The sequence below is a fragment of the Pantherophis guttatus genome, chromosome 6 (assembly GCF_059756535.1).
Source record: "Pantherophis guttatus breed Tessera chromosome 6, ASM5975653v1, whole genome shotgun sequence".
NCBI classification, from domain to species: domain Eukaryota; kingdom Metazoa; phylum Chordata; class Lepidosauria; order Squamata; family Colubridae; genus Pantherophis; species Pantherophis guttatus.
Genome location: NC_142068.1, coordinates 69031355 through 69051118, shown reverse-complemented (window position 1 = coordinate 69051118; position 19764 = coordinate 69031355). Strand labels below are relative to the sequence as shown.

General features: G+C 37.8%; 1 protein-coding gene across 3 annotated transcripts; it reads right to left on the bottom strand.

Annotated features, from left to right (window-relative positions):
* Window positions 1–381: 381 nt before the first annotated feature.
* Window positions 382–19764, bottom strand: CEP55 (centrosomal protein 55). Of its 3 annotated transcripts, none has more exons than XM_034430421.3 (9): window positions 19569–19764; window positions 16966–17180; window positions 15599–15883; window positions 12334–12399; window positions 6817–6958; window positions 4179–4483; window positions 3139–3210; window positions 2609–2734; window positions 382–1298 (listed from the first exon to the last, which is right to left on the bottom strand). In XM_034430421.3, exons 2-9 carry the CDS (start codon window positions 17122–17124, stop codon window positions 1077–1079), a joined length of 1377 nt encoding a protein of 458 aa, XP_034286312.2. In that variant the 5' UTR covers window positions 17125–17180; window positions 19569–19764; the 3' UTR covers window positions 382–1076. The 3 variants fall into 3 exon arrangements, with proteins under 3 accessions (XP_034286312.2, XP_034286313.2, XP_060538808.2); XM_034430422.3 differs by having other exon boundaries at window positions 382–1286; XM_060682825.2 differs by having other exon boundaries at window positions 382–1283.

Here is a 19764-nt window from a genome sequence, read left to right as displayed (position 1 = left end):
TATATGACCATCAAGACTTGATGGACAGGCTGTCATTACAGTCGTAAGTCAAGGACTATTTGTACTTGGGTACCTATGATTTTGGTAACAATAATTGCTTTCAGCTCGATGTGAAATCTGTGTGGTGGTTACAAAACATTGTTCTTATCTACTTTAGTGGTAGCTTTATAAGCCATCAAGACACAGTGTCTCCTAAAGAAGGAGATACAGTCCAATCAAATTCTGGGCAGAATGACCAGAAGCTCAAATCACATTGAAGAAATAGCACAGTAGAAGTTACAAACAGAAGAACAGCACAGGAGATAGTAAATTCAAGAGGGAATAACAAGAAACTGCATGTACAGCTATTCCTGATATTTAAAAAAAGACATATGTACAGGATTGGTGGCATAGCCGAATTCCATTTTATTAAAAGCATTTGCTTATACAGGTTCCCTGATAAGTTATATCCCTGAGCTTTCAGCTCAGGGATAACAAGTGCAAATGAGAGCATATCTTAAACAAAATAGATGCAATGGTCAAGACACACTCCGATGTTTTGAATTTGGGACTTGCTTTCTTTCTGCAAAGAAGAGTTCAGTGGAAATTAGAAGTTGGGCTACGTGATATTTGTTTTCCTATTACATCCAACTGTCTCCATGCATTCCTTCATGTGGCCTACATGTTCACAGCTCATTGGCTATTAAAAAGAATTTCCTTTTTTGCAAATGTTAGAGGGCCTCGGTAAGCTGAAATGTCAAAATGCATTTCTGGAGGCAAGGCAAAGAATCATATGTTAATCCAGTAAAGTAAAAACAGCGGTAATTGAACATTTGCATGATGCATTAGCCTACAGAAAATAAGACAACTTTCTTGCCCAAAAGTGCAAATACAATCAGTAGTTCAGAACTGAAGATACCATGCACAAAGTTGTTTACTGCCTGGTCCTTCATGATCATTAAATTATAGCTCAAATGTTTTGGTTGAAATATGAACTGTAGTCCTTTAGCATCTTTATGAGTTGTTTTTAAAAAGTTATTATTTTCTGTTAAATTGCATGGGTGTATTGAGACAGAGCTACAGGTTTACTCTAGGACTTAAACAGTACAGAAATCAACATGAGATAATAATTCCCTATGCTGGCTTGTAGGATATTGGGTTTTACATTTTGGACACTCTAGGAAACTTTCATCCAGAAGGCTTATACGTTTTGGTGAAGAACGTTTGTCTTGTATCATCAACTTGTCTTCAAAAGCAGCCTGGAAGTTGTCTAAGACTTCTAAACATCCACCACGTTCTGGAAGCTTCTGGAAAAAAAACTGTTGCATTTAAATATGACAGTATATAATTTATAATGCATGCCAACGGTATTTCTCCTAGATATCTCCGAGACCGCCTGCTGCTACCGACGGGCTCCCATCGACCCGTGTGCTCCCACAGAGAGGGCCTCCTCGGGGTGCCATCAGCCAAACAATGTAGGCTGGTGACCCCCAGGGGGAGAGCCTTCTCTGTGGGGGCACCCACCCTCTGGAACCAACTGCCCCCAGAGTTAAGGAGAATCCAAGACCTCGGTGCCTTCAGCCGTGCCCTTAAAACCTTCTTTTTTCAGCAAGCCGGGCTGGCTTAACATTTTTAAATGTTTTTAACTGGTTTGTAACTGTTTTTTAATTATGGGGCCAAATTTATATATATCTTTTTAATAGTATTTTAATGTTTGTAGTTTATGTTTTTATTTGGCTGTACACCGCCCTGAGTCCTTAGGGAGAAGGGCGGTATATAAATTTGATATAAAATAAAAAAATAAAAAAATAAAAATTTCTTTTAGGGGGTCAAATATCTAAATATAATTGAATTAAAAAGAATATCTGACTGGAATGTAACAGAATCTAGTGAGTTGTAAAGAAAAAAAAGACATTAATGTTTTATATCAGAAGTCTGTCTGACTGTCTTGATATTATCTACCATGTTTCTAAATTCCCCACCAGATGCTGTCTTAAAACCAAAGACAAAAGTACTCAGAGGAGGAGTCAGTACAGAATCGAATAGTCAGAAGTTGCAACAGTGTGTGATATTGTTATAAAAAACAACACATCTGGCAAATAAAATACAAACTCATCAACAATTGCAGTTCAGTATACATGCTGTGGAAAATGGAAAGGATGTCTTAGAGCTGTGCAGGTCTAGATTTGAAGAGCAAAATGACTTCAGAGATGTCTGAAGATGTGACTTCAGAGATGTCTGAAGATGTGACTTCAGAGTCGCATTCAGCCTTTCCCCAAGAGTGAACAGCTATCATATCTCAAAAAAAGACTCATTTGGGTTATGGTGTTCCTGACAGATGCTAGAAGTATATGTACACCTGCTGTAAATCTTTCCTTTCCTTTCCTTTCCTTTCCTTTCCTTTCCTTTCCTTTCCTTTCCTTTCCTTTCCTTTCCTTTCCTTTCTTTTCCTTTCCTTTCCTTTCCTTTCCCTTCCCTTCCCTTCCCTTCCCCACTTCCCCATGCATCCATCCAATTTATTGGCTACCCATTTTACCACAGAGTAAGTCTTATTTTGTCTTTCATGCTGGATCTCTGCACAGCTCTAGTAAAGATTCAGTCTTTAATTAATCCACCAATAAATACTTACTGAGGGCTCAAGACGAGTAATTTGGTCTCTTGCCTTCCGCAGTTCCTTAAGGACTTTGTTCAACTGGATTTGCAGGTTCTGGCGATCTAGTTTTTCATTCTCAAAGTCTGATGTGCATGACTGGATCTAGAAGAAAAGAACTGGATGAAAAAATGAACTGACCTCCTATTTTTTCTTTCATAGCTGATAATTACATGTTCCATTTAAATATCTGTCGATACACAAAATAAATGTTACCTTTTTATAGATAAAAAGGGAAGAATAGTTTGATAAAAGAAGTAAAGACTTGTAAAGACTACAAAGGGGATACAATTAATCTTGAATGAATTTTAAATTCATATTCTGTTCAAAACTTAAACATGAGCAGTCATTAATGACAAATTACATTAATAACATTACGATTTCTGGACCACAGAAATGTATACTGTTTCTATATTAGAACACATTTTTTACATTAAAATGAATATTAGTGTCGTGGATATTAGTCACAGAGATCTATGCTCAGTGTGAGAGAGAGCATAATTTCGTACCTGCTGTTCCAAAGCTGCTATTCTTGTCTGTTCTTCTTGCTGTTTTATCAAAGACTTGTGGAGCACTTCAACCTGTAAAATATGAACAGGAGATTATGTGACAAAAATACATAAAAAGCTTCCAAATAATAGATATATGACATTTCCATGGGTTTATTTTGCTACAGTTCACTTCTGCTGTAATGAAGAGAGTGATGAAGTGTAATGAAGAGGAGCAAGATCTCCTTTTCTTCACAGTTATGACTCCCAACTTCTTCTCAGCTACTGTATATTGGTCCAAATACAGAGATAACCTTCAATGGCAAGCCTAGACAGGATACAGGTGTATCCATGCCGTTATCACCTTTGTTGATATTTAAAGCAATGTTAGGTGAATATATTTAGAGCAGAGGGTTGAAGAACTGCATGCTACAAATACAGGCAGTCCTCGACGTACGACCACAATCGAGCCCAAAATTTCTGTTGTTAAGTGAGACATTTGTTAAGTGAGTTTTGCCCCATTTTAACGATCTTTCTTGCCTCCGTTGTTAAGTGGATCACTATAATTGATAGTTAGCAACCCTGTTGTTAAATGAATCTGACTTCTCCCTTGACCTTGCTTGTCAGATCGCAAAAGGAGATCACATGACCTTGGGTCATGAACCGGTTGCCAGGCATCTGAATTTTGATCACGTGAAAGGATGCTACAAAGGTCGTAACTGTGAAAAACAGTCGTAAGTCACATTTTTCAATGACAGCATAACTTTGAACGGTCACTAAATGAACTGTTGTAAGTCAAGGATTGTCTGTACAATTCCCTTCCACCTGATTTGTTTCACTCACTGCCAAAATCAGGGTTAAGATATGCACCCAGGTTGTTAACCACATTAGCAGAACCATTTAGAGGGGTTTTATTTTTAAAGTGTCTTTAGACAGACACAATTCTGGTAATCCCAACCCAACCTTCCACCACCCAACTGGAATGAACCTACAATACCCTGAATTCCCAACCTGCGGGATGAGCCTGTGATAAAAAGGCATCTAGGCAACAGTACAAAGACCTGAATTGAGAGGGTATGTGCACGCTTCCTTTCTTCATCCAGCTTTTTCCTGGTCGCTTCATGTTCATGTGTAACTCTTTGCAAGAGCTGCCCTTTGAGGTGGTTTTCATCCTGAAGAGCCTTAATGTCAGTTTGCTTCTGCAGCTTGAAGAGGCCTTCTGCATTCAAGGCCTCTTGCTTAATTTCATCATACTTCCTTTGCAGTTCGTTAAGGTCAGCATGTAGCTGGGAGACTATTCGCCTTTCAGCTTCCAGATTCCTTTCAGCTGTGGCCAACATCTGTTCGTAGTATCTCTGCTTGTCTCCTTTTACGAATTCCAACAGCGGGGAAAGGGACACGGAGAAGAACAAAAAAGACATGGAAAAATGAATATACAAATATGTGAAAATATGAAGGGAAAAAGCATATTGCATTTTAGATATAAGAACTGAATTATGGCATCATAGTATTTCACATGTTGGCATCTTCTCATAGTGAGTCCAGAAATCATAATCACAGTAGATCAGGGTTGTCAAACTCAAGGCCTGCGGGCCGGATCCGGACCACCGGCTGCTTAAATCTGGCCTGGAAATATCAAAGGACCGGCCCATGGTGCCTCTGCCGGCAAAAATAGGCCGCAGGAAGGCACATGCGACCCCCCAGGAGGCCCGTTTTCAGCCTCCCCAGCCTGTACTGTCCAAAAACGGGCCGCATGGAGGCCCCACGAGGCCTGTTTTTGGTCTCCCCGGCCTCCAGCAGCACTCTATAGGCCAAAAATGGCCCCTGCACAACCTGCCAGAGTGCTGCAGGCGGCCATGGAGGCCAAAAATGAGACACAGGAGGCCATGCATGTTTTGGCCGGCAAAGTGCTGCAGGAAGCATCTGTCCCATCTCCTCCCCTCCCCCGCCACTCCGTGCCTCCCCCTCTGCTGGCCCTCGGAGAACTACAGTGTTGATCCGGCCCTCAAAAGAAATCCAGTTTGACCCCCCTGCAGTAGATTGTTGGAATTTTTTAAATTTAGCACCCATACTATAATACTATTTAGTATTATACTATTTAGTAACAGATATACTGTTTTGGGCCGCTATCTTGTATACTTGTTTCTTGCTTACAGAATATTAAAATTGAAAACAAAATAATTCAATAATCTAAATATGAAAATTTAACCAAAAACTGCAGAATGTTTCACAGAAACTAGCAACATTAAGCACTTGTTTTGTAAAATGTTCTAACACGAGCATAAATTATTTTACAGTACTTTAAATAAATAAGAATATCACTTTATCTGCTGTTTATAAAGTACTTATAGTTCTAAACCAATATGGTTTTGCATGACAATCTGTTCTTTTTGTAAGAATATAGGTCGTACAAAATGGGAAACCTGATTTAATTGTATTCTGATGCAGAAACTTCTTATAGCTTTCCATATGGCCCTTTGTATTACTGGAATTCTACAGCATATTCCAAGGGTACTACAGTGCTTGATGTACCTCTGTTCAAATCTCTAATAAGGTTCATTTAGTGACCTTAAAAACCAACAAGCATGAATACATTAGTCCACAAAATATCCTTCTCAATGATGAAGATCCAATGTTGACAGTTTCTTCCATGCCGCCATTCCATCTTTGAATGTGTTGTTATAGCAACTTTTCTAGTTCAAGTAACAAGTCCTACTAATTTGCTATTTTTGACTATCAAGAGTCCTTCCTTCACTAATTTTACATGGTAATGATGATAGCAGTTTTGTAAAATGTATCTTGGAAATTGTAATGAAAGTACAAGGCTACAAACTCTAGTCTACATTTCTACCATCATTCAAGATAGAGAGAATTTAGGGATGCAGGCACGGAGAGATGTCTAAACCCTTCCTCTCCTCTATACAATAAAATGTCTTTAAAACTAGTGGCAGAACTTGGGAAAACAGAACCAGTAGTGGTATGGCAAGGTGGGAAGGAGAAAATTACCACTATTCTTCTCTAGCCTGTGATTACAATGGGATGCAGGAGAAATCTTGGAGCAGAAGGAGCATGATTCCAGAACAATCTCAACAGAACAATCTCAACAGGAATAGGAAAAAACATTACTGGGAGATACTGCACTAGAATTTTGATTCTTATGTTTCCAGACTTAAGTTTAAAATTTTATCAACTTTAATCTTTCTAGACAATTAATGTCAGCAATGCCAATATGTCTCATGGCATACAGATGCTTAATCAAACATAGCATAGATAAAAAAATATAATACTAATAACTATTCAGGCACAAAACAGATACCTAATAGCAGAAGAAAGTGTGAAACTTGTTATCAAGAAGTCTTGCCTGCATCTCTGTACTATGGAAGTTGTTCTCAGAAATATTGTAAACTCAGTTGGAATGATATGCATTTTTCAATCAACATCTAAAAAGCTAGCTTTATATGCCAGACCAGATAATAAATCCTGTTTTCCTATTGACAAAATTGGGAGTCCAGGATCTAAACAATGACCGGAATGTATTTTCTCTCCCACTCTCTCTCCTAAAAAAATACTGTGGCACAAAAACAGTTTTTAGAAGAGCTCTTCTTACAGCTACAATGTTTTGAACAATATATAGAAATCTGACCAATGTAAGTTAATTTTTTTTTATGCTACGCAGTTTGGAGACTAATCAGTCTATACCTGCTGTCCTAGCTTCTTTTGCTTGCTCTTGGATCACAGTTTTTAGCTGCTGTTCCAGGTCAAAAATTCTTGCTAAGACACTCTGAACATAAGCTTCCCGTTGCTGGTCATATATTATCCACTGCTGGTTTTTCTCTAAAGCCTGTAAAGAGATTTGAAAGTGAGTGAGACTTCTATGAGAAAAAAAACAACTACTTGTTTTATCTCCCTTTTCTGCAAATCAAATATATCAATTGCATCCTATTTGCAAGGTCTCTTTTGCATGACTCCTATTAACACATTTCAGTAGAATACATGTAGTCTTCAACTTACAACCACAATGCAACCTCAAATTTATATTGTTGAAGTTAGTTTTACCCCATTTGCCATAGTTGTTAAGTGAATCATTGCAGATGTTAAGTTAGTAACATGGCTGTTAAGTGAATCTGGCCATTGACTTTGCTTGTCAGCTGGCAAAAGGTAAATCACATAACCTCCGGGACACTGCAACTGTCATAAAGATGAACCAGTGGCCAAAGCAGCCGAATTTTGATCATGTGACCATGGGAATGCTGCAATGGTTATCGTGTGAAAAAAAGGTTGTCCCTTTTTTCAGTGCTGTTGGCAATTTGCATGGTCACTAAATGAACTGTTGTAAGTCGAGGACTACCTGTACAGCAGAAGCAAATACTAAACCAGTGAAAAGTTATCTCTGTATTTTTTTTTCATTCTCAGCACACATTCTCTTGTTGTGGGAAATGATTGTAAATTGATGTGGTTCAATATACAGTGATAGCTAGCCACAACGGTGTTTGAAAACCACTTTCAAATATAACTTGAAAAGCAACAGGTTAAATTAGACAATAGATTTGGATGTTATTTACCTTAATTTTTAACGGAACCCAATAGAAGGAACAATGCAATTCAATGCATCTACTCAAAAGTGAATTCTAGATTAAATCAACAAGATTTCAGGCAGCTATATGATGATGTCCCAGTACATTTGTTACATATTGTTTCTTGGCTTGTTCAAACTATGAGTCACATAAAAGTAGGACAGTGGCAATGAGCTTGAAGAATTAGGACAAACTCATTTATCACAGCCTTCAAATCGTGCTTTCTTAGGTGTAGGCCACATTGAGAATCAAACTTGCTCTATCACATGCCAAACATTTTCTTATTCAACTATTCTAGCACCTTTTAGATGGACTGGGTACCTATGACAGTACAGTCATACACATGTACGAGAGTTGTTAGTGAAATAAAGTATAAATTAGGAAGGAAGGAAGGAGAGAGGGAGGGAGGGAGGGAGGAAAGGAAGGAAGGAAGGAAGGAAGGAAGGAAGGAAGGAAGGAAGGAAGATAAGAAAGAAAGAAAGAAAGAAAGAAAGAAAGAAGAGTGCTAAAAACGAGGCTAGAAAAAGAACAGAAGTAAAAAAGATGGCTTGAGAAAGAATCAAAAAGAAACATTTAAAATAAGCCACTGTTGCTTAATTTGGCCACAAAAGCCTCCCCCACCCCTTGAAGAATGACTATTGCTGGAGATTACAGGTAGTTCTTGATTATTGAACGCACCATGGTTCAAAATTACAACAACCTTGGAAAAAATGATTTGCTACCTATGTTCGCATTTATGATCCCATTATCCCACAATCACATGATCACAATCTTGGTGTTTGGCAACCAGCTCGGATTTCTGATCACCTCAGGCAATTTTCAACAAAAATCTGGTTGGAGAATTCTGGGTGTTGAAGTCCACAAGTCTTAAAGTTGACAAGGTCAGAGACCCCTGCTTTAAAGCCTCCCCCAAGATTAATGATTCCAATACAATTTTAAGGTTGTCCTCCAAGTATAAGTATACCTATGAAGCTGCGAAGTGTTTTTACGTCTTCCCAAATATACAACTTAATATTTAAAGAGTTTATAATTTTTTGTTCCTTCACACATAGAATTTAGAGCCACAGTACACAATGAATTCAATATGTGACTTCCTCACATATTGTATTTTTTGTAGTATAAGTGTGTGGCAGCTGATTTGGTAGAAGGGAAATGTATGTGTATTATTTCTATGGTGCCAATGGAATTTTTTAACATTACTCATTTCATGCAGGACTGTGTGACTTTTTGTTCATAATTAGAGCCCTGGGGATAAGTCAGTCAGTCAGTCTGTCTGGCTAGCTAGCTAGCTATCACCTTCAAGTCATTGTTGACTCCTGGTGATTGCCTGGATTGCCTTGCAGTTTTCTTAGCAAGATTTTCAGAAAAGATTTGATGTAGCCGTGATGGTGGAGTGGTGACAATGCTGTATTGCAGGCTAATTCTGCTGACTGCCAGGAGTTCAATCCTCACCAGCTCATGGTTGACTCAGCCTTCCATCCTTCTGAGGTCAGTAAAATGAGAACTCAGATTGTTGGGGGCAATATGCTGACTCTGTAAACCAGTTGGAGAGGGCTGTAAAGCACTGTGAAGTGGAATATAAGTCTAAGTGCATATATTGCTATTGCTATTCTACCTAGGGCTAAAAGAGACAGACTGGCCCAAGGTCACCAAGTTTTATAATTAAGGCATGATTAGAACTCATATTCTCATGTTTATTAATCAGATGCCTTAACCACTACAACAGTTATCCAATCTTTTTGACTTTGCAAACCGGTGGGGGGTCGGTGGGAATAGTGGGCCTGGGGATTGGGGACCCCTGCACTACAACAATTGGCTCTTATTTAGTCCCATATTTTGATCCTAATCTTGATCAGTCATTGTACACCCGGCATTGAAGCATCTGCAATTTATTGGCTTGTGATATTAGCTTTGGTTAGAAACCTGGACCTAAAGAACTAATTCAGTTCCAAAAAGGATATGAAACTTTTACTTTCAGATTATTCTGAACTTTACCATACAAAAACCACCCTACAAAGAAAAGTAAAAATTTAAAACTAGTAATTTTCAGAACTAGAGATCTCTGCCCAGCCCTCTTTACTGAGTGTGAAAAAAATATACACACTGTATAAAAAGGTGTTGTCACCATGCATGGCTGGTGTAGCATGTAGGAAAAAGCAACTACAAATAAGTTAAGGAACTGTAAATGAAGACTAGAATGTACTTTTCTTTAAGATCAACAAACTTTCGGAAGAACAGGGTAAACCCATGCATGCCATCTTTTATAAATATTTTGAATAATTCCCTATTGAGAGGTTTCTGAAAGCTCTTTAATTTGTACTTATTTTTTATAATTATTCAGTGAATTAACAATACCAAACAAACGATTTGGATTACAAAAATCTCAGAAAAATATTCGTTATAATTGATATAAGTATGCCTACTTATAAGTATTTTCAACTGAAGATACAGTACTTGGAAGAACTGTATAAAACTGTAACTTTTTTTAAATATACATTCCAGAAGCTGATTATTGCTAAATATTTTTATTCAAAATAGAATGATAAACATTAAGGGCAGGGCCTTTTCAGCAGCAAACCTCCCCTAATGTAACTCCCAAGGAACCTATCCATTCCCTTCAAAGTTATGGCAATGAATTCCAAAACCACACATCTTTAAAATAGAAGCAAAGTGACTCTACTACTTTATATAGCACATCCATATACTGGTACAAGAAGAGTATCTTATTTATTTTTATTAATGTTAACTACATAAATGTATTAATATATTCTTTTGATTTTGATTGCTATAATTGTTGCTACCTGTGAAAGATGGCATTCAACAAGATGCCATATAAATGCATAAAAATGATATCACAGTATCCATAAGTGGCTGCTTGGTTTTAGAAAAAAATGCTCCTTGTTGAAATAAAATTTCCACAAAAGTAAAACGGACGTTGCTTACCTGAACGTCCCTTCTCGACGCGCAGCTGGAGAATCCAAAGCTTCGGGTAGTTCAGTAGTTGTGTAGGCTACCCAACTACTGAACTACCCGAAGCTTTGGATTCTCCAAGCTGCGCGTTGGAGAACAGTGCATTTAATGTGTAGTAATATGTAGGAGATTAAAAGACCCTGACAAGAAATTCCTTATTCCTTTACAGATAAAAAGCTTATGATAACATGCAGGTCGAACAATTTAATAATTATTCAAGTTTTAAACTTTATTTGAATCCATATGGCTTTCAATAGCTCAACAAAAGCTTTTCTTTACTCAGACATCATTTGTATTATATTAAAGTAGTTTTTGAATTTCATGAGACATAAAGGTTACTATTAATGGAATTTAAAGTACTTTCTTTATAGCTCAGAGTACTATTTTCACAGTCCTCTTTATATTTTTCTTAAAATGAAAAAACAGAGATATAGACATGATAGCAATATTTAGGAGATGTAATCTAAGGCTTTCAGTCCCTGGCCTTGTTTGAAGTAAGCAGATTGAACTATACTGCATTTTTGTTTAATCATCCATTCTTAATGTTACTGGAACTGGACGTGCCATTTCATAGCAAAAGTTGCCAAGGCATAAACAGAAAGCCCACGTTAAGCTTTCAACATGGTTTGACCCTCTTTTCCAGCTAAGAATGGGAAATGAAATGTTGGCTGCCTGCCATATCTCCAATTTGTTTGTTTTATTCAGAAAAGCAGAGAAATATTATGACGCTTCAGATGCAGGTCAGGTGCACAGACTTAACTGCTGACCAGATGCTCTTTGTGTGACTGAACTATAGCAACAGCTAATTAAGTGGGGGAGGCATCACATCAGATCAGGGTTCTGCCTACAGACAAATACACTAATAGTTGAATGGATAAATTACAATTTAATTGATTTATTGCATTTTAGATGAGATAATGTGCTGCTCTTTGAATGGATACATTCCCAAACATTGAGGATAAAAGTCTAATTTATTCATGACATTGGAGGAGATCCATGTTACTTTATAGTAGCAAAAAATAAGGAGTCTGATTATACCTTTTCAGACTAAGGCATTTTAAATTATACTGATAGTGACTCATATATAGTATAATGTTGAGCTTACAAAGGTATGGCATAAACCAGCAAGTTATTAGCTTTTGTTGCATAGCATTTTATAATTATCTCACTTTCATGCAGTCCATGGAACCAAATTCAATTCCTGCCTCCTCCCTGAATGAAGGAACTTGAGCCCAGATTTAAATCTGTCTCAGCTCAATATCTGAACTGGTACAATACACTATTTTACAGGGTAATATAATCATATGCAAGTAATCCTTGGTTAATAACCACTCATTCGGCAACCGTTCAAAGTTTTATACGGGTGATGTACAGTGAATGGTACTTCCAATTATTCCTCAACTTCTGGTTGTTCCCAGTATTCCCATTGTAACATGACTGTGGGGAGCTACAGATCTGACTGCTTACTAAAAAAAAAAAAAAAAAAAAAAAAGATATTTTGTATTTGATCCTAATCTCCCTATTACAACTACATTCCTTTATACTCTTTGATGGGAAACCAGCGACAATTAGCTCCAGCAGGCTAATATAGGATAATTCTACATTATCTGTATTTAGGTAATGTTATTTTATGCCTTAAATAAAACATAATGTATTTGGTAAAATGCCTTACATCTTTCAGTTGAATTTCAATTTCATGTATGTTGACTGGCATTCCAGCACAGTGCACAGCCTTTTCCTGTTAAAAAATAGAATAGTGAAACAGTTCAATTCCATTAACTGAAAGCAGATGCCTGTGTGTTGAAGATAGGAGTAGGTACTGCTATGTTATGCCTTGAAAGCACTGGGTTTCTGTAATTTTTCAAACTGCTAAAACATTCAAGATTCTACATATCATATTTCTACTAAATATTTCCTTCTGCAGAATAAAAGGGCTTGCCAAATTTAAAAAATACTAAGCCGGATGGAACCTAGTTATATTTAGATGAGAGACCACCATACAATCCTATGGTTTACATCTTGGGAGGGAGGGAGGGAGGGAGGGAGGGAGGGAGGCAGGGAGGGAGGCAGGAAGGAAGGAAGGAAGGAAGGAAGGAAGAAAGGAAGGAAGGAAGGAAGGAAGCAGAAGGCAAACTGTTTCTGTACCAACACCAACATGGTCTTTTCTATTTCATCATGAGTTGAACTGACTCAAAGGAGATTCTTTAATAAATTCCAGAACAGAATCTAATGAGCTACCTACAAAAAGCAAAGTTTCATGTAATTGGCAAAAAATGACAGAAATTCTAAAAGTATTTGGATAAGTGTCAAGATTACCTAGACTAGAATCTATTATTTTAAAACATTGTATATTACAGCTTCAGGATAAGAGAGTAATATGTCCCTAACCTATTCAGCCAGCATGCATATATTTGAGTTTAACTGTGCCTATTGTTTTGCATAATGGCTGACATGTTTCAATTACCCAATATCTATAAACATCCTTCCTGATTTGGACAAGCACCTGATTTATCACTGTGGCATTTGGTATTTTAATTTTCAAACTCTATAGGATTGATACTCTACTGCCATCTACTTTCAATAAATGGTACTTTTCTAATCCTTCCTATAATGTCTCTTAGCTAATCAGGTCAATGGAATAAAATTTATAATCTGTTCAACTTGACTTTTAACAGAGGAATGTCCACAACAGCACTTTTCAGCATCTAGTACGAGCGTACATAGAAATAAAAATTATGTATGTCCATTTTTCATCTATCCTTACAGTTGACTTAATTACACGTAGTTATCAGTTAACTTTTGCTCAGATGCTATGAAAACCTGATCTCCCATTAGAAATAACAAGAAGCCAGGGTGAAATTTTAGGACATTTATTCTCGCTCAGCAGCATAATCCAAAATTAAAATATTCTGTGTGGACCACTGTATCTGTCTAGTAAGTTTAAATTAAGGATGCTAAAGATAATAATTAATTTGTTAACTTCATTATTAAGAGTACTTACTCAAAACTACTATTTTAACAGAATTTCAATTTAAAAATGGAGTATAAAAATAAAACAGAGCATCAAAATATATAGAATTTACTAAAAACAAAAGTAACAAAATAGATAAGGAGTGAGTAATATCTTAGGCTAATTCAAACAGCGGTAGAGAGACAGACAGAAATAAATGAATATGAATTTATTAGCGGTACTGACTGTTTAGTTAAGAGTTTGGAATACTGAAATGTCAAACTTAAAATTTATCCCGAAGGTCCATGAGATTACTATTTTATTAATTTAACTGCTCTCCTGAAAGTCATTTCTGAAATATCTGCTAGGAGGGAAACAATAAGAACAACATCTGTTTTTACCATGTCTGTTTGTTAAGGGGGATGTGAATAAAATGTTATTCTTGTTTCAATAAAAGGGACAACAAAGGATACATGCAGTTGATTCAATTTCCTCTAAGAGACACAGGCATAAACAGTCTTGCACATGTGTGCCATTATATCTCTCTTCCAGAGGAGCTGAAAGTAAGGCTCTAAGTCTGGCTAATGTAAAAGCTCTTCTCTATGTTCAGTACAAAATGCTGCCATGTTATAATATGGCACCTGTGAATGGTCTCCCTAACATGCTTAAGTTACAGGGTTTTGCAGTAAAACTTAGGTCCTTTTTAAGTCTAAGTTCAGAATCAGGTATTTTTTTTAATATCTGGTATTTTTGGTAGCCAGTCAAGATCAGTTACTGTGTGGACAATCTTGGATTTATTTCAGTTAGCCATGAGGGAGGAAAGGTATCTTCTGAAGTTAAGGCAACCAAAGGGCTTTCAAAGATTAGTTTGAGTCAACCTCTCAGAATGCAATGTCAAATTTGGGCTTTAATGCAGTCAGGCTTACATCTAACCTTAATAATAAAGAATTAACTGGTCACATACAGGAGGACACTTAGAAATTTTGACCAAACAATTCCAGAGACTGGTGATAGCTGAGATCAGTGCATCATGAAGCAGATACTACCTTAGTTCCGAAGACTTCAACTGTGGTGATGGCATGCTTATTACTGTTGTGGGGTGGGGAATTAGAAAATGGTGGTTATCGCTTTGATCTTAGTGATTTGATGCAGATCACTAAGCCATCTTGTTTCATTTCCTTATTACTACTTTGCAACGACCCAATTTTTCATATTTATTTAATTCAGCTCAGAGATTTCCCAACTTGTTGACTCTGAGTGGTTCACAGCATAAAAAGCATACAGCAATGTGCAATCCAAATAAAATGGACAACACAGTGACTTTGGCCAATAGCATCATACATACAGCCTACAAGTCAGGGAATAGAACCAGGTCTTTAAGACTCTCTGGAACATCATCTGGCCAAGAGCCGCCCAATTTCTCTATTTTTTTCCGATTATCAAGCAGTGCTGTGACAGATAGCACTGCTTGATATACAGAACCTAGAGTACATCAACCCTGTCGGATCAAGCCATACAGGTTGATACGATGGGAGATTGGCAATATCTCAAAAAATCAGGCTCTAGGCAACAAAGGGCTTCATAGGTCAAAACCAGTATCTTGAATTACATCTGGAAGCAAACTGCTTATGAATCAAACAGGCACACCCGACACTGCCTGTGCCACTGCATTCTGGATCAGCTGAAGATTCCAGGTGGAGTTCAAAGGCAGCCCAATGTAAAGTGTACTGCAGTAAACTGCAAAGTGAAGGGCATTCTAATCTAGGAAAGGGCATACACCAAATGAAGCTGTGCAAGCATTCCTCACTCAGCATGAGCTGTGAGTTCAGACAAACCCTCCCCCCCAGATTGCACATCACTCTTAAACGGGCAAGTGCTACCCTATCCAAGGCTAAAGAGTTCAAAAGGTGTTCAGTCCCAAATAACTTCCAAATAGCAATATGAGGAAAAAGCTTAGGTAACATTGCACACATTTTTATAAACTCACCTGGGCGAGCTGGACATTACTGGCTCTGCTTTCAAGATCTGTACATCTTGCAGAAACTGCAGATATGTGATTTTTCTGCCATTCTACCTCTTCCGAGAGCGAATTTAGTAGCTGTTCCCGCTTAGCCACTTCTTTTGTTTTCTCTTCTAGCTGACCTCGTAGAGAAGCAGCATCTGTACTTTTGCTTCCACCTCTTAACTCATCTTTCAGGACCTGGATTTCTTGATCTTTCATTCCAAGTTTATTTTTATATTCTTCTATTTCTGTTTCAAGGGCAAGTATTTTCTATACGAAGTACAAGCAAGCATTTAACAAGAAAAGGTCAGTTTCCAAACTATAAATTCCTGATTGAGTAGAAACGGCTAATCATGCTGGCAAATATTAATCTATTGGAGAATAAAGATAGTAAAATTAAGCTTATGGGACAAGATTTGGAATATGATTGTACTATTCTGCCTAGAAACTGCCCATTTAATTGTAGGTACACTCTCATTAAAATGTTCACATTTTACCAAAATATGTCTAGTATGTCAAAGCATTAAAAAACTCCCCAAAGAACTAAAACAAGACAAAAAAAAAAAGCTACAGCTAAATTCACTTCTTATGAAATCAAGGATTTAATGTTAATATGAAAGCGAAACAAAAAATAGAAGAGCCTCCACCACTTTAACTAACCAAAAAATGGAGTCTTAACATGAACTGCACAATATAAATAACTTATATGTACATAAACAGCTCAGATGATTTCATCTGTCATTATCAACTGTCAGCTATTTACAATTAAATTTGAATTTAAATAGTTCAAAACAGTTCAACTATTTAAATTACAATAGTTCATATAGGCTTTCAAATATACAGACTCTATGAGAAGAGTAGAAGGAAGGGTCATAAAAGCAACAGTGAAGGAGCCACCCCTTGTCCTGAGTGCTTCATATGCACTAGAACAAAAGGAGCTAATACGTGAATGAATAAAGCAAACATTTAGCATTTCTTAGGGAAGAGTAACTTGCCATCCCATTGTCAGATGTGGTTGTGGTTGCAAAAATCTAGAAGCAATGCTAACAGGCTGCACAGCAAGGCACAAAGAAAAAGCAGGGGTATCTATCACCCCTGGTAAGACATCACATTACAGTTAGGCAGAGTTGGGCAGCATGGCTGGCTCAGGAATTCTGGGAGTTGAAGTCCACAAGTCATAAAAGGGCCATCATTCCCCACCCTTGCAGTAAGGGTTAACATCCCATTATCAATTAGTTTCTTTTGTAATTAGATGAAAAGTGAAGCCCTTGCTTTACAAAATACTTTGTCTCAATCTTAATATCCAGGTTTTAATTTAGATGCAAAACTAGGATTATTTTAATTTATATCACCTCCAAAAGCCTCTTCCTTTCTTCGGGTGTCATTTTTCTCTTCTCCTTAATGATTTCTTCCAAAGACTTTTTCAAAGCTGCATTTTCTTTCTTATACACCTGCAATTCTGTTTCGGATTTGGAATCACCAGACTTGAATCCCCACTTCTTTGATGTCATTCTTGAGGTTCTCGGAAAAAAATCATCAGGCGCTATTCAAGAAGCAACCACTTCATCTGCAAGATTTTTTGAAAAAAATCACTCTAAATTCCAAACCCACAAATAGTACAAGCCCGTGGGAATTCCTTTCTAATATATATTATTACAACTAATCTATTTATTCATATTTTTATTGTATACCAACAGTGTTTTAAAAGTGACAGATAGAAACATGTACGATTCTGCCCTATCACAAATATTATGAAAAATAAAAATTCCTTTCAACCCCCCCTGAACATTTTGGTAAAACAGCAAAAACTCTTCCTAAATAGAACATTAAATCTTAAAAATTGACATTATGAGGAAATTAAAGAAAACAGACACAATGTAGATGTTAATTGTCTTCAACTATCCATGTTAAACCTATCCAAATGAGGTAGCTTATGTCAAAGATATTACAATAAAGAATCTTGCAACTGGATGTATCGCTTTTAAAAACAATAAAACCTGAAATGCAGCCAGATAAATTTGAGAGCAAAGTGGTGTGGAGAAACCGCCATTCCTCCAATTAAAATGTCTCTCCAATTGTTGCTTGTTTTGTAGAGGGAAAATGGACCTGTATTTTTTCATGCTCATCAGCTGAGGTGAACAATCATTTTATCGATTAAAAGACTTCATCTCAGACTTGCCCTTATTAAACATTAAATTGAAGTAAATGGAAATACCTTCAAATATAATATGCTCAAAAGGGCTGGGCTAGAAAACTAGCTTTAAAAATTTGATAACTGCCAGCCACTCCCTCTCAACCCAATCCATCTCACCTTGTCATGGGGAAATAGACAGATGTATTAAGCATGTTCGCTGCCTTGAGTTTTATATAAACTATATATATAAAGAAAATAAAGCTAGGTAATATTATAAAATAGTTAATAAAATGCTAATTAAATGCCCATTTTAGAATCAATTACACAGAAGCAAGAGAATCACATAGATTACAAAGGAATGCAAGGCCAAATGTTATGCTCACAGCATAACAGAATTAAGGTATGCTACTTAAAAGCTGACAAAATATGCTATTTCTCATTATGAAACTAAAACTGGAAAATTCTAGAACTAGAGATATGCATACTAGCTGTTCACACCTGAATATATAATGGCTTTTCACCTCTTGCAAGGAGTCCACTACATTCTACATTTTTGCCTTGTGTGCTTTATTGTTTTAGGGTGTTTTGATCTGAGCAAGTAATCAATTTTAGAAAAGCATAACTGTTGTGATAAGATAAAGAAGTCCTCAAGTCACACCCACTATTGAGCGCATCCAAGACTTTCTTTTGGCAAAGGGGCTCCGAAATGGCTTTGTCCTTGCCTGGTTCCATGATGTCCCAATGGAGACACATGGGGGATTTCCTAGTGGTCTCCCTTCCAGCCCTAAGAGGGACGAGTGTGCATCCCTTTCAAAATTGAAAAGTGCTTTTTTAGGAAACAACTGGACTTTCTTGTTTTTCCTTTGAAGACATTTTCATCCAAGAAGCTTCTTCAGCTCTGACTGGATGGTGGGGAAAGGAAGGATTTATATTCCTTGCACAGCTGGCCCTTTGCATACTTTTAGAGGGTCATTGAGGCCACTTGGAGGTTTATCTGTCCTCAGGGTCACCTGAGTAGTGCAAATGGTTGTGGAGCCTTCTTGGAAGATGTGAACTCTTCCAAGTGGCCTCACCGACCCTCTAAAAAGAATGCAAATGACAAGTTGTTTGCAAGGAATATAAATCCTTTCATAGAAGAGACTAGACAGTCACTGGTCTAAAATGGTATAGGTGCTCCTGCTTGAGCGGCGGGGGAGGGGGGCTGGACTAGAGGACCTCCAAGTCTCCTCTCTGCCCTGCTCCCTCAGTGCAGCCCCCCCACCCAACACAATACAACTCACACTGAAGACAGAAAATCCCTAACCCAATAAATCATATTAAACAACCCCCAGTCCTATTGCACCGGTGTGAACACGTTACACGTTGCGCCGGCCCTGCAAGTCCATCGTACTACGTAGTTATGATGTTATTTCGCATTCAGGAGTCTGACAGCCCAGGGATAAAAACTTGTTCTTCAGCCTGTTTGTGCAGGCTGGCTAAGCTTCTATATCTCCTTCCCGATGGCTAGGGAGGATGAAGAAGTGTTGTCGACCAGGGTGTGAGGATTTTCCTCACTCTTCTATAGTCCGTTCATTCCCCACCATCTATCAGAACTGAAGAAGCTTCTTGGATGAGAGAAGCGAAACGTCTTCAAAGAACCCAAAAAAAAAACAACCCCAACCAAGAAAATCCAGTTGCCTTTTGAAAAAAGCACCTTTGGGACCCTGGAGGCCTGAGAATCTCCGTAGACATCGGTCAAAGGCCATAACCGCCTTCCAAGGCAAGGCCTCCCTTTCTTTCCACACAAAAGGGCCGACGTGACAAGGGCGTCCCCATACACACCTCAGCAAAGCCTCTGGAGCGCTAGATGGAGACAGCCGGGCGGAGAAGGGCGCTTTAAGATGGCAAGGCGGCGGCGGCGGCACCGACAGCACCGCGCCCTCCCTTCCACGGAAGGAAGGGGACGGGACGGGACGGCCCGTAGCGGAGCGGCGAGCAGGAAACAACGGCAGAACCGCTCCGCTTCGAACTGACGCCC

Coding starts and splice junctions, on each gene's coding strand:
- CEP55 (XM_034430421.3), bottom strand. CDS start 17,124: ATGACATCAAAGAAGTGGGGATTCAAGTCTGGTGATTCCAAATCCGAA. Junction 12,400..15,598: donor GTAATGTCCAGCTCGCCCAG/GTGAGTTTATAA, acceptor ATTTTTTAACAG/GAAAAGGCTGTGCACTGTGC. Junction 1,299..2,608: donor TTACTCGTCTTGAGCCCTCA/GTAAGTATTTAT, acceptor TAAATGCAACAG/TTTTTTTTCCAGAAGCTTCC.